Here is a 14,216-nt window from a genome sequence, read left to right on the forward strand (position 1 = left end):
AACATTTGAGCTTAAATGGCACCACAGAGTCCACTTTCATGTCAATGTTTGGGAGGGGGTAACAATCTTTTGGACACGCCTTGTTGAGGTCCTTGAAATCAATACACATTCTCCGTGACCCATTGCTCTTCCTTACCATCACAGGATTGGCTACCCATGTTTGGTATCGTATTGGGCAAATGATATTCGCGCGCAGTAGATCTTCTACTTGCTCATTCATGGCATTTGCCTTCTCGTCTCCCATGACTCTTTTCTTTTGAGCAATTGGCTCTACAGACTTGAATGTGTTGAGAGAGTGCTGCGCCAGGTCTCGCGGAACCCCAGTCATATCAGAATGTTGCCACGCGAAGACTGACATATACGTTGTGAGCAATCTTTTCATTCTCACTCTTGTGTCATCTGATATCGTAGCTCCGATTGTGATTGTCTGTTCTGGGAATTTTGGGTTGAGAATCCATTCCTCTGGCGCGTTGTTTGCCACTGGAAGCTTCATTCTCCCTTCTCGAGGTATACTTGTTACTGCGCATAAATGATCTCGATACACAAATGTTACTCCTGTTGGTGTTGGGAACCCCAACGCACCATGCGCTGGTGACGGTATGGCGTTGAATTGGGCAATCGTTCCTCTACCCAAGATCATACTATGGCATGAAGTGGTGGGCAAGACCAGGAAGTTGACAATTTCAGCTCGCTTGTGCTTCTCATCCCCCATAGTTAGTTCGAATTGTATCTGACCTAGGGGGTGAATAATTTCGTTTGAGACACCCGAGATTGGTGCACTCACAACTTCGAGCCTTGCTTGGTCTTCTGGATCCAACTTCCTGAAACATTGCTCATACATGATGTCTGACTCACTACCAATCCACCAGGACTCTTGACACCTCATAATGAGCGATGTGTGTAGTGATGACTAGAGGACTGCTGATAGACGGGCCTCCTCTGATTTTTGGAAAGATTACTTGTTGCTCGCGCCAATCCCCTTGGATTTGCGCGCTTCTCTTCCTCGATCTTTGCCCTTGCTTTTTTCCTTCAGCTACACAGATTCTTTTGAATTTTTTACTGGCTGAGGCTCCGTCTGGTTGTTCATTCTCTGGTCTTGGATTTTTTACCATGTGAGCCAACTTGCCTGATTTCACATCCTCTTCGATTGCATCCTTCAAATGATGGCATGCATCGGTGTTGTACCCTGTGGATTTGTGAAATTCACAATATTTGCCACTGTTCGGTGGTCCCTTATGGAGTAATGGCCTGGGGCTTTTAAACTGGACATTCTCTGTGCTTAACACTTGCGAAGGCGTTTTGGTGAGGGGAGTCCATATTCTTGGTAGAGGTCTGTTAGGCTCTCTGCCACCTTCCTTCTTGTCACCTTCTCCGCGATTAAGAATGTCTTTTTGGGGTGGGGGTGAACTTTGTTGCGCTTGCTTTTCTGCGGGAGAATAATTGGTTTGTTGCAACCTGGACCATACGGAGTTTTGTTTGCCCCTCCTTTCATTGTTGCGTGGTGCTTCTGTTCGATGCCCTTTATCTCTTGCTCTGTCTTGGGCAATTTGTTTTTCATTTCGCGCGAAGACTCGCGATGCTTCCATAAGCTTAGCCCAAGTGGTTGGCATGCCTTCTCTGCTCACGAGAGCTCTGCGGAGTTGATCACTGCGCGCACCTTGTATAAAGGCCACGCGCAAGAGTTGTTCAGTGATGCCTCCAATTGCAAGAGATTCCTGATTGAAACGAGTTATGTAGTCTTCTATGGTTTCATCATTCCTGCGTACGCAGTGCATGATGTCATCGGGGTCGCGCGTGTGTCTGTGCTGCTGTACAAAGTGAGCCTGGAACTTTTCCAATAGCTCTTCGAACCCATCGATTTGTCCTGTCGGCAAGCTTTCGAACCAGACACGCCCTGCACCCGTGAGGCAGCGAGCAAACATGTGACACCATGTTGGCATCGTCTAGCTTTCTAAGTTTCCAGTGTTATAAAAACCTTGTAAGAAATCATCTGGATCTGTTGTACCATCGTACTTGCCTAAACCACTTGGCATCTTGGTTTTGTGTTGGATGGGAGTCTTCGCAATGCGCTCAGCGAATTTTGAATATTTTACCAAGATGGCTGGCCTATATGGTGTGGTTACGTCCACTTGCCCTTTCGCTTGTGGGTTGTATGGTGTGTATAAATCCATATCAGCTTTGGCTCCAGGTGCTGTGTGCACGTGTGCGCGAAGCTGTGATCCTCTTGCATGAGTATCTCGCGTCTTCTTCATGCTGTGCACCTCTTCCTCATCACTAATATCAGCTTGTTCGGTGTGAACAGAATGACCGTCTTCCAGCGCGCGCGTTTTTTTTGTTGTTCCCTGAATGGTTTGTTTATCAAATGCGAGCCTTTGTGTTAAATCGGCTAACTTTTTGTGTTTTACCAACTCATTGTATTTGTACATTAAACGCCGTTGTTCGTTTATGAGCCATTCTTTAGGGTCATTGGTTTCAACTTCCGGGCCCATTGGTCCTTTTTGTTTTGTACCAGTCAGATTTTGGAACGTGAGATCGTCTGGGGGAGTTTCAGTTTGATTATGAGGTGTTGTGTTGAAGGGATGGTTACTGGCGGTGCGCGCGGTGTCACGCGGCGCCCTCAGAACCTGATGTCCCTCATTAACATCCTCAAGCTCATTATCCTCCAGAACTTGATCGTTGTTTCGAACACCGGAAACCATGGTGAAGATTTTCAGAGAGAAAATTGATGAAATAGTGGTTTTGTTGCCGTTGTAACAGGTGATGGCGCCAATGAAGAAGCGTGGATCGACTTACCTTGTATACGATCTACGTTCCTCGGGTATGAGTGTGCTATATCACCGATGGTTTTCCGAGATACGAGTTCTTCCACCTACAAAACGAACAGCACCGTGAGCTTACCCCTCAGAAAGGGACAGAGGGGTCCTCTTTGGGGTAACCCTCCGGTGTAAGAATAAGATATTGCAGGAGAAGATAAGAATGTGAAAATGAGTAAAGGATTCAGAATATATTTCTTGCCCTCTTTCCCAACTGTGGAGGTGGTGTGGTATTTATAGTATTAGGGTTTCCAATGATTGGGCTCAGACCCAATTAGGGCCTTTTTGGCCTCCTCCTATTGCTTCGCGCCACGTGTACTTAGGACAACTGGTGCTTTTTCATTGATTATTCTCTGACCAAGGTATTTTACCTAACCCATGTGCCATCACGTGGTGGCACATGGGTTTTGCTGAGTTGTCCACCCTTCATTGGCAGCTGTCAACATCAGCACATTCTTTATTCCTTAAAAGATACCTTCTGGAAAGTTGTCTGATGAGTACAATCATGGTTGTCCTTATCCTGATTTGGATTAGACTATTGTCTCATTTGTTATGTTGTCCTTTATGCGCCTATCCCGGGGATGTGCAAGGTCTTCTCTTTATTCTCACACGCAGGTGTTTCATGCGCAGATGTGATATGCGTGAGCATGTGATATGCGTGAGCATATGTGATATGCGCCACGCGCAGATGTGATATGCGTGAGCATATGTGATACGTGAGCATATGTGATATGCGTGAGCATATGTGATATGCGCCACGCGCATAGGTTTTGGCTTTGTGTCTTCGTGACATCCTGATTTCAAGCCTCTTGTCTATATCTTGTGGGTTGACCCGCCCCGCTCGATGTTAATGCGGGTGCATACCCCTTCAATAAACTAATTGATGAGAAACTTGGTGGCACTGGTTTAGTTCTAAAATGAAGGACTTAAGATTATTCTATGTGAAGGTTTAATCTTGATTTGTTAAAAGTTCCCCGGGGTTTAGCTTTGTAAACTTTATTTTAGTGTGTTTTCTTTAGTAAGGTAAGAGTGTTAAGGGTTGTTTAGTTTCCTAGATGAGGTTGTATTGTTTTCCAAGTTACGCTTTGTAAGGTCGTTTGATTTTATGAAAAAAGTCGTGGGTTGTCACCCCAATATCTCGTGTTCTACAGGCGCGTGTTGTTTCCTGCTTATAAATCTAAAGCGTTTCATGCGTTGTGTTAAGTTACTATGTGGTGCATTTGGAAAAGGTGAAACGATGTGGTGAAGAAGGGTGTCTCGGTTCAACCACGTAGCTTGGTTGAAGAGATTAAAGTTTCGCCTTTCTTTGGATCAAAAGTAGGTTCAAAAGGAGAGGTTTGCTATGAGATGATTGGTGTAGATTTAGATTTGTGTTTTGTTTGTTTGTAGTGGCGGCGAGGCGTAGGTGGTCTTTTTCTTGTTGCCTATGTTGTGTTGGTAGGTTGTACCTGGTAAAGTCTTAATATGTTTACAAAACACTAAAGTCTTAATATGTTTAATTTTAATGGGCATTTGATGATTTGGACTCTGGAGATATATTTTTGCAGGGGCCATTATGGCGTATTGATATTCTGTCACTTGGTGAGACTTTAGGGTCAAAATTGAAAGCTCCATGTGTTTTGTATAGAGTTGCATTATAATGGTAATTAAACAAGTATTTATTTAGGTTTGACCCGCTATTGGTAATCGACATGGTCTCATTCTGGAGTTGACCCTGTAAACCTCCATGATAGTATTTATTTCGGTTGTTTTAAGGAGACGTTACCTATTTGAAAAGTTTATTTTTCTCTAAGCCGACTTAACTCGTCTTAGCTCGGCTCATTTACAAACCAAACTCTTTTTTAGGGATAACATGGTGAATGAAAGCAACACCGGAAGAATCCGGGGTTAGAAACCTGGGTACATAGCATCCAACCCACACAACTAAAAACCCGGGGTTAGTGACCAGGTTGCATTTTGGGGGTTTGGTACTCTACTTCTTAAAGAAACAATAAAGAAAAAAAATTAGACTACAACTCAACAATAATTGATGTATTACTCACGTAGTTCACGTTATTAGTTGTTATTTTTATATCTACATACTCACACACTCTATACTACTCTATATCTACACATTTATCTAGACTACGAGACTTGGACCATAATCATTTAGGTAGGAACACCTCTACCCAACATCTTGGTACCAATAGGACGAAGGTCCCTTGATATTGTCAATTGTTAATAGTTTATATTATCTAAAAACTATCAAATTTTTTATATTGCACTTCATCATATTTAACAAATCTCGCAAGAAGAAACAAATTTATGATTATTAATACACATACAACAAAACAATATAAGAGCATCACATAATGACACAAGGAAAATATACATTCAAGGAGAGACATAACCCTCAACTATTTTATGACATAAACTTCAAACACACTAGAATCAAGCAGTTTTTACCAAATGCATGGTGATTTTGCTTCTTTTACTAATCGATCAAATACCAATCTTAAGGTTGTGAGTATTCTTTTCCGAAACCTTATCGTTACTCTCCATATATTATTATTATTTAGGGCCGGCCCATAGGGGTGGCAGGGTGGTCGACGGCCACGGGCCCGACACCCTGTTAGGCCTGAAATTTTTTTTAAAATAAATTATATTTATTTAAAAAAAACAATATGTATATTTAATGTTTAAACTTAATTATATGATAACTAGCTTGGCCTAGTGGCAAAAAGGTATTACTCTCAACCAAAAGGTTATAGGTTCAAGTCTCATTTGAGACATGTCAAATCCTTTTTTTATACAAAAATTTTTTACACAACCCAAATTATAACCAAGTAAACCTATATAAAAATTTAATTGTTTAAACCAACAAAATACTCTTTTTTAATTAAGGCCCAAAAAAATTTTCGCCTCTAGCCCAAAATTTTTTTTGCTTTCTCGAAGCCGGGCCTGTTATTATTATTATTATTATTATTATTATTATTTTGCTTTCTCGGAGTCGGGCCTGTTATTATTATTATTATTATTATTATTTGAACAATTTAATATCATAGAAACATCCAAACGATTTACAATGAAGTGGCAGGTAAGCGGGCAACAAGCTGCGCCGCAACCCCCTTTTGGATAGCAAACCCAATCCTACTAAAAACAAAGTTTCGATTCTTATGGGCCGATACGTTACTATGCACAACTTTCTGAACCCTATTCAAAAGGTCTACGGCATCCGGAGCTAAGAAACCAAAAGTGTCAAAGGCAAAGGGGATAAACACGTGTTGATTCTCCAAACAAGCTCTCTCGTGTTTATCAACCTTGCCCGATGCCGCCTTCAATGCTGCATGGCCTGCTACAAACCCATTCTCCCTAATCCCAACAAGAGGGGACACTCATGTGAGGTCGACACAAGCGTGTTTTCCCCCTGCCAACCCAAAAACAAGAATATCGGTCGGTCGTAATGTAGATCTTCCTTCTCGAGGATCCGTAAGAAAGTTTACGGGAGCTTCCTTTTTAGCCGGAATTCCGGCTCGTTTAATAACATCGCATAGAACATCCCTCACCAAATCATGCCTGTACTTAAACCCAGGCAACTCTTTGCAATGAACCGCATGCTCGCCAAAAGAATCCAAACAAACCTACGGCAAACCGGGCACGGCTCATCTACCGAAAACAAAAGGATTATTAACCGATACTTCAGGATGGCCCGGTACTCCAAAGCCGACATATGTTGGTCCAATCCTTCAATAGGGAGAAAACTTAAGAAATCTTGAGCCCGAGGAGCCCGAAGACACTCAAACTCCGTTTTCTGACGAGAGGATAAATCAAACTTTATTTCCAAACTCTTGATTATCCACTATAAAAGGCACTCGCCAAAGCATGTTGGGCTTTAGGGGGGGGCGGTGTCTTTATTAGAGAGACCGCTAATATCAAAATCGGGAAGTGAAATGTGCAACTGATCTATCGCACTCCCATAATCGGAGTCAAACCCAACAATACCACAACCTCGAAGAATGTGGTCTTGCAATTCCCAAGACTGCGCCCTCGAGGCCACAAACGCATAAGTAGAAACGTCTAAAGCTGAACATTAACCCAAACCTCCAAAACGAGTCGGAAGTGATGCCAACCTCCATTGAAAATCTCCAAAGAAGGCACCATCACAAACCACGATGTCCTCAATCGCCCCCCGAAGGCCATTGTCAAACACAGAAATTGCTTCCCCTACATACGCAGGTTGGCATGTTCTGAGACCGAACAACAACTTTCCAACTCCCATACATGAGCGGAGCAAAAGGAGCTCGCATTGAGGGTCCCGCAAATACGGGAGATAGCTCATCAACTCCACAGCTCGCGAAGCCCTTTTCATAGCAAGTTCACTAATGAACCCAACATCTCGGCTAACGGCTCCCCCGAGGAGTTCCACACCTAGCATCGGTCTTCTAATCTCACAGGGAAACACCCCCTCCTGTACCTTAACCCAATTGCACGACGGCCAAAATACTTCGGTTTTCTTAATATTAAGTTCAAGGCCCAGGTAGGAACCCTCCGACCTGATAATATCTAAAACTTTAGCAACCTCTTTAGAGCCCCAAAATTATTTTATTACAATTTGCATGTGTAGGACAAATGACTAAACCTGACTTGGCATGGAAAGAAAGTTAAAAATCCTAGGTTTAGAGTTACTACTATTTAAATTCTGACATTTCATATATTGAATATTTTAAAACTTGGGGCAGCATTGTTTGCTATAGTCACATTTACTTTTGTTACAATACATTACATGCCCAAAAAATTGTTGTTTTCGGAAGATTTGTTTTGGACACTTACAATAGTTTGAATAGGACCGAAGATGAAAGTCTGGTGCATAAAATGCCGTTTAAGGTTTAGATTAACTAAAAAATATTTTTATTACGGGTTCCACAACAAAGAGATAATGAGGAATGCGGCTTCTTTGCGTTTTATTATATAAAACTCTTTGTTGAGAGTGCTCCAGAAAGTTTTAGCATGACCGATAGGTACCCGTATTTATTAAGTTTCCGATGCCAAATTTTTTTCATTTCTAAGTTCTAACATAGCAAACAATATTAAGACTATTATTTATATGTTGAAGGATTAGATAGCTTTTGCAAAACTCTTCCGTCGAGCAGATCAAGATAAAGGAACTAATAAGGTAAGGGCCCAAAAAAAAACGAGAGGAAGCTGCCGGTTCAGAAAACTATCAGCCATGTTGAGAGAATAGATCCTTGCCACATCAGCATAGGGTGTAACAGATTATTGCGACATGCGCATTGTAAAATATATCAGTATTTATTTTTGTTGTTTCTAAGATATGAGATGCTTTATATGCCAAGAAAACAAACTATATTTTGTAAGGACATGATATGGTAAGCATCATCATCAATTAAATATTTGGAAGAGTAATTACAACTAACTAGTGATGTTGTTTAGGAGTAAGATTAGTTGATTGTGAGATTGTCATTCTATAAAAAAATTACCAGTCATAACCATACAATTACAACAAGTGTTGCAAAAGGATTACTACTTAGTTTTCTACATATTTTTAGTTTTCCGACTACTTCTAGTACATCTTTAAACAGGAGGGACTTACTAGCAATTAGTTATTTCTTAGGTTTTGCTTAGCTTAGACCGTAACTATGCATTCTCTGGTTTAAAATATAAGGAAAAAAAATGATGATATTGGATAGGTGAAGAAAAGAAAAAAAATTATATACTTAAAAGACATTCTCGAGTTAAATAAAAGAAAAGAAAGTGTTAATCACATACTTGAATTAGATTGGAAGAAATATAGGAAAAAAAATATTGAAACGTTACAACTATGTCCTCATCGCAACATGAAAAAGAGAATTTAGATAGTGCAAATTAATAATATTGTAATGAACTATAAACTTTCATTCACAATCAAGCCATATTTGGCTGGAAAGTTTTGAAGAAAAAGAGCTAACTTTTCTTTTCATTCTCTTTGTTTTCTTAAATAAAAAAATTCAAGAATAAAAAAGAAAATTTTTTTTCTCTTTTCTTTTCGAAACTCTAAAATGAAAAACTCAAAAATGCAGTGTAAAAGATTAGTAGATCACTTAAATTAGCAAACTATTAATGGCTTATTTCATTGTTTAAAACAGAAAAAGTAAACATATCAAGAAATGCACCAAACCTTCGGCACACCAAACCAATTTGCAAACCCACCCATCATCACGTGTCAACATTTTAATACTTTTTAATTTATTTTTCTTTTCACACTTACTAGTTTTAATTATAATATCATTTTTTCCTAATAACTTTTAATAATTCAGTTTTTAAATAAATCTATAAACACTTTCTTGTCCGGTTTTTTTAGACACACCGGTATTAATTTTACTAAAAACAGAGTTTGTAAAACAAATATATTTTGGTTATATAACTTGATAACCTACCAATTTGGTTATGCATATGTGGTTTATAAGCAACCCAAAAGCAATTTGATTATGCATATGTGCCAAAAAATTTGATGATGATGAATAATTATGTAATTCCTATCATTTTTAAGTTTAATTTTATGTTTTATGTTATGATTGCAATTTTTTTATCTACTTTATTAGGTATGTTTGATGAATATAACTTTTTTTTATTTTCTTAATTATTTTAAACTAAATATATTGTTTATTTATTAAATAAAAAAATTATTTTTTATATTTCTAGTCATTTTAAAGAAAAACAATACTTATAAATCAGAGTTATTTAATAAAAAATAGAGAAAGTTGGGTTGCTAATGACGTAATGAATGTGAAAAGTTAAGTCTAGTTGGGTTGGGTGGATGGAAGAGCGATAAATTAGTTATTTATAATAAAGATTGGGTTGTGTTGGTTTGTGAATACGGATAATCTAAACTCTAAAGGAGTTGACATATTTAACTCGAGCTTGACTCATAAAAATATCAAGTTGACTCACTCACTGTTAGAACCTTTTAAATTTTGTATTTTACTCATGTAAGTATATTTAAGCCATGTTTGGGACTGAGTTTGAAAAGTGCTTATAGCTTTTCAAAAAGCTATTTTGAAAAGCCAGGATTTGAGGCTTTTGAAAACTGTTTTTTAACCCTTTTATAAAACTAAAATAAAATGTTTTTTTGTGATTACCAAACACCATTTAACTTATTGACTTTTTGAAAAAACCAATAAGGTATTTTCAAACTCAATCTTAAATACAATAAGAAAAGTAACACTTTTAGCATTACATGTTTTAAAATTTTTATAAACTAAATATTTTTATTATTTGTATTAAGTTTCAATATTAAAATCTAGACTTTAGTTAAACCAGTTAAATGTTGAGCTTACCTAGACATGATCTAGAAGTGCAAACGAGCTAAGTTGTTCGAGCACAAATCTATAAAAAGCTCGTAACAAGCCGTGTTTTTCCGAGCTTAAGTCAAGCCCGAGCATTCAAATAAAACTCGTTAGGCCCGTTGAGCCTTAACAAGTCTTGTGCATTTTTTTAAGTTTTACCTCTTTTGGAATTTTATGTTTCAATTTCACACTACACAACCATGTTTGAGTTGAGCTTTGGCTCGTGTAAGGTACTACACTAGCTTGTACAGAATTTGGACTCGTTTAATGTTTGTCTATAGGAATTAAAAACATATATGGTTAAACTAATAAATAATAAATAAGTCAAGCCTGAGCTTAAAAAAACAATTTACAAACCGAGCTTCAAAAAAAATCAAAATAAACCAAGTTTAAGCTCTAGTTCGGTAAATTAAAACGAGCCGAACTCGAGCCTAAATCACGGCCTAGTTCTGTCCACAACTCCACATGACTTATCTTGCTATAAATTGGACTTGGGTATTGTTTCAAGTCTTCCACTCAGCCGACTAACGAACTTCCGAGTAACTGCGGGACAGCAATCGGATATCTCATAATCAGGTACAGTCCGTTAATTGTGTTTCTTAGTTTCCATCTAATCAGTTAATTGATTATTAAATCAGCTTAAACATGCACCTCAGAACGATCGCAATTGTTCGTAGTTACTATATTTTAGTTAAACCTAACATATCTGTATGCTCATCATAATTTTCAGTTCAATTAGTGTATATTTCTATATTCCGTTCGATATTAAGTTGTAATTTCAATTAATTATGTATTCTGATTCCACAGTTTTGATATTATTATTAAGTGTTAAGTTCTGAGCTTATTTAGGTTTAAATTTAATAGAATTAATGACGGATAGGAATATTAGGTCTAAATTCTGGATAGAGTTGAAATTACGAGCTATGATTTTGTCTTTAAACAGTTAATATATCAATTTGACTTATTAGAATTTATTTATCGTCTAGAAATGGCGCCTACGTTCTATGTTGGTTCTGAAGCTGGTTTGAAGAAGCTCGATGAGTATCTTTTGTCTCGCAGTTACATCACCGGGTGAGTCTATTTGATATTTGAAAGATATCCAGTAATGCATAGTTTTTATGTTTTAATTCTTTATGACGCGGAGTGATTGTATATCTTATTTTCTCAGGTATCAAGCTTCAAAGGATGACCTCACTGTTCATGGTGCTTTCACAAAACCTCCATCACCAGAATATGTGAATGTGTCTCGTTGGTTTAACCATATTGAGGCTCTTTTAAGAATCTCGTGAGTTTTTTAATCTTGATCATTAGCTGTTTAAAGAATACATATTAGTTAGAGTTGGTTAAAGTTAGTTACCTGGTTATGTTGTTAGTAGTGTTGTCTCTAGTATAAATAGTTGATATGTCGTCTATTATCATTTGTAACTTATAATCACAAATTTCACATTTTACATGCTCTCATTCCTGTTCTTAGACTTGCAGAAGATTGGACAACGTTTATAATTCTTGTTATTAAATTTCTTGCAGTGGTGTCTCTGCTGAAGGAAGTGGTGTTACCATAGAAGGATCCGCTTCTTTCCCTGAGGAAACTATTGCAACTCCTCCTGTTGCTGAGACAAAGGTAAAATATGTGTACTTTTTATATATAATTGATGTGATTCACTATATGATTTAGCTTATGTTATACTTACTTAAAATATGATTGCGCATATATTATTCAGGCTGCAGCTGATGAGGATGATGATAGTGATGTGGATCTTTTTGGTGAAGAGACCGAAGAGGAAAAGAAGGCTGCTGAAGAGCGTGCAGCTGCAGTGAAGGCATCTGGAAAGAAGAAAGAATGTGGGCTTATGCTTGTTTTGTTCTATCTTCCTGAATATTGCTTTTGACTTCCATTGTGTCTTATTTACTTGATTTTGTGTGTGTGGTTACATTATCAGCCGGCAAGTCTTCAGTTTTGATGGATATCAAGCCGTGGGATGATGAGACTGATATGCAAAAGCTTGAGGAGGCTGTAAGAAGTGTGCAAATGGAGGGCTTGTTGTGGGGTGCATGTAAGTTTGTTTTTTTATATATATTTTAAATAATTTGCTGGTACATTTATATGCATAAGTTTGGGATTTATTTTGATATTTTGTTTCTATGACTGCAGCAAAATTGGTGCCAGTAGGGTATGGTATCAAGAAGCTACAGATCATGTTGACTATTGTTGATGACTTGGTGTCTGTTGACACGCTTATTGAAGAACATCTTACCGTGGAACCAATTAACGAGTATGTTCAGAGTTGTGATATTGTGGCCTTCAACAAGATCTGTAAGTTTTATATGTGGTTTCTGTTTCTTTATAGTTTCTGTTATTGATTTGGCACCTTGTTAACTAACTGCTTTTGTGATTGCAGAATTCATCAGCGTTTGCTACTATGATGCATGTGGTTTTGGTGGTTTATGGTCATGTTTTGATCATTGCTGTGTTAATGTTTGTTTAGTGACTGGATTTATGTATGAGTATGTTTGGATATGTTGTTGGCTTGGTAATCAGTGAATTGTGGTTGGTTGAATCGTTTGATCTGAGAAACCTAATACAAGTGATTCAGTGAACTTGTTAACTTTGACCTGACGAAGAAGTCAACCAAATGTGTTAAAACAGATATCTAAAGTGAAGGTGAGATTTACACTAGCATTAATCACATTTATCTGAATTGAGTTCATTAATCACATTTATGTGTCAATACTTGATGTAATGAAAGCATCATAGATTGTAGAAATACAAATTTACTAATGCCAAACAAGTTTCATAGATTACATCAGCTAAAACAATGTCAAAACATGCCAAACCTAAGTAATATACAAAATTTAGCCTAACATATAAAGAAACAAAAATAAATGAATGATAAGTTATGTACATGGTGAAAACAGAAAGATAAAACAAGGTAGAGAGTCTAAGCATTTGATTCTTCAATCATGGATACGTCATACGTGTAAACACTCTGCTTCACTCCTTCACCAAGTCAACAACTTTTACTCGATTATTATTCTAGCAATGGGTTTAATTCTTTGTATAATTGTTGTTTTAGTTTTAGGTATTGTGTGCGGGGATACAAAAAAGCATCGTACACCCGTATTACAGTTGGAGTCTTTATATCTTATATTTTCAATTTCTTTTATCATCATCCATCTTTTTAGCTCGGTTTTCTTCGAAATCTTCCAATATGTTCATCATTACCAACAAATTCACTAATCATACTATAAGTAACTAATAAACATGATTTGCAAATAAAACATTTGAATGTAAGGAAATGTATAGATAAAATATGTGTAATATAGCACACATCAGTCATATATAATTATAATAATATGTGTATCTAACTATATTATATATACCTTTTAGTAATTTGAATCACATTAATCTAAATTCAAACTAAACTTGAGTTTCTTAAGCGAATCAAATTCCAAAGCTTTTAAATTTTGGGTTTAAAGTTTGAAGATTCGAATAAAATGATCCGGTAAACTCGAAATTCAATTAGTTACTTAGTCTAAATATCCAACGCAACCATTAAGTTTTTTTTTTTTTTTTTTTGAAGTTTCAAACCAAAATATAGAATGAGTATAGTCAGCGGTGTAAAAATGATATTCTAAAACACACACAAACAAAATAACCTAAGTTGTTTTCAACTTTCAAGTTCGCTACCTAGGGTGTGTTCGGGATTGCTTATTGTTAAGTTAAAAATTTGTTTGGTCAGCTGTATTTCAACACAACAGGAGATCATGAGTTCAAATCATATAGATGTTAAGAAAAAATGTTTGGCTAACTCATAAAAACTTTTTATTTAACTTATCAAATAGTGTAACTTATCATTGGTAAATGTTAGAACTTTTTAAAGCCTCCTTGTAAGTTATTATTTACAACAGTCTTCAAACGCAACCCAACCCAACCCTACCGCCTCTCAACTGCCACCGCTGTCATTAAGGTTCTCGATTATTTGCTCGTCCAAACCCTAGTCTCCGTACAGTTGGATTTTAAATCCGTATGATTATCATCTATTTTAAGTAGGTGGTGTGGTGTGGTGTGGTGTTTATATGA

At 37.1% G+C, this 14,216-nt stretch overlaps 1 protein-coding gene across 1 annotated transcript; it reads left to right on the plus strand.

Annotated features, from left to right (window-relative positions):
• The first annotated feature begins 10,587 nt into the window (after positions 1–10,587).
• LOC143547696 (elongation factor 1-delta 1-like) lies at positions 10,588–12,693 on the plus strand. The gene is made up of 8 exons (XM_077039054.1): positions 10,588–10,711; positions 11,122–11,206; positions 11,304–11,420; positions 11,663–11,756; positions 11,857–11,977; positions 12,076–12,189; positions 12,288–12,449; positions 12,535–12,693. Coding segments are annotated over exons 2-8 (693 nt in total). The 5' UTR covers positions 10,588–10,711; positions 11,122–11,123; the 3' UTR covers positions 12,537–12,693.
• Positions 12,694–14,216: the final 1,523 nt, after the last annotated feature.

Source organism: Bidens hawaiensis, unplaced genomic scaffold, assembly GCF_021521415.1.
Source record: "Bidens hawaiensis isolate Kalapana, Puna unplaced genomic scaffold, B.hawaiensis_p1.1 tig00014775_1, whole genome shotgun sequence".
NCBI classification, from domain to species: Eukaryota; Viridiplantae; Streptophyta; class Magnoliopsida; order Asterales; family Asteraceae; genus Bidens; species Bidens hawaiensis.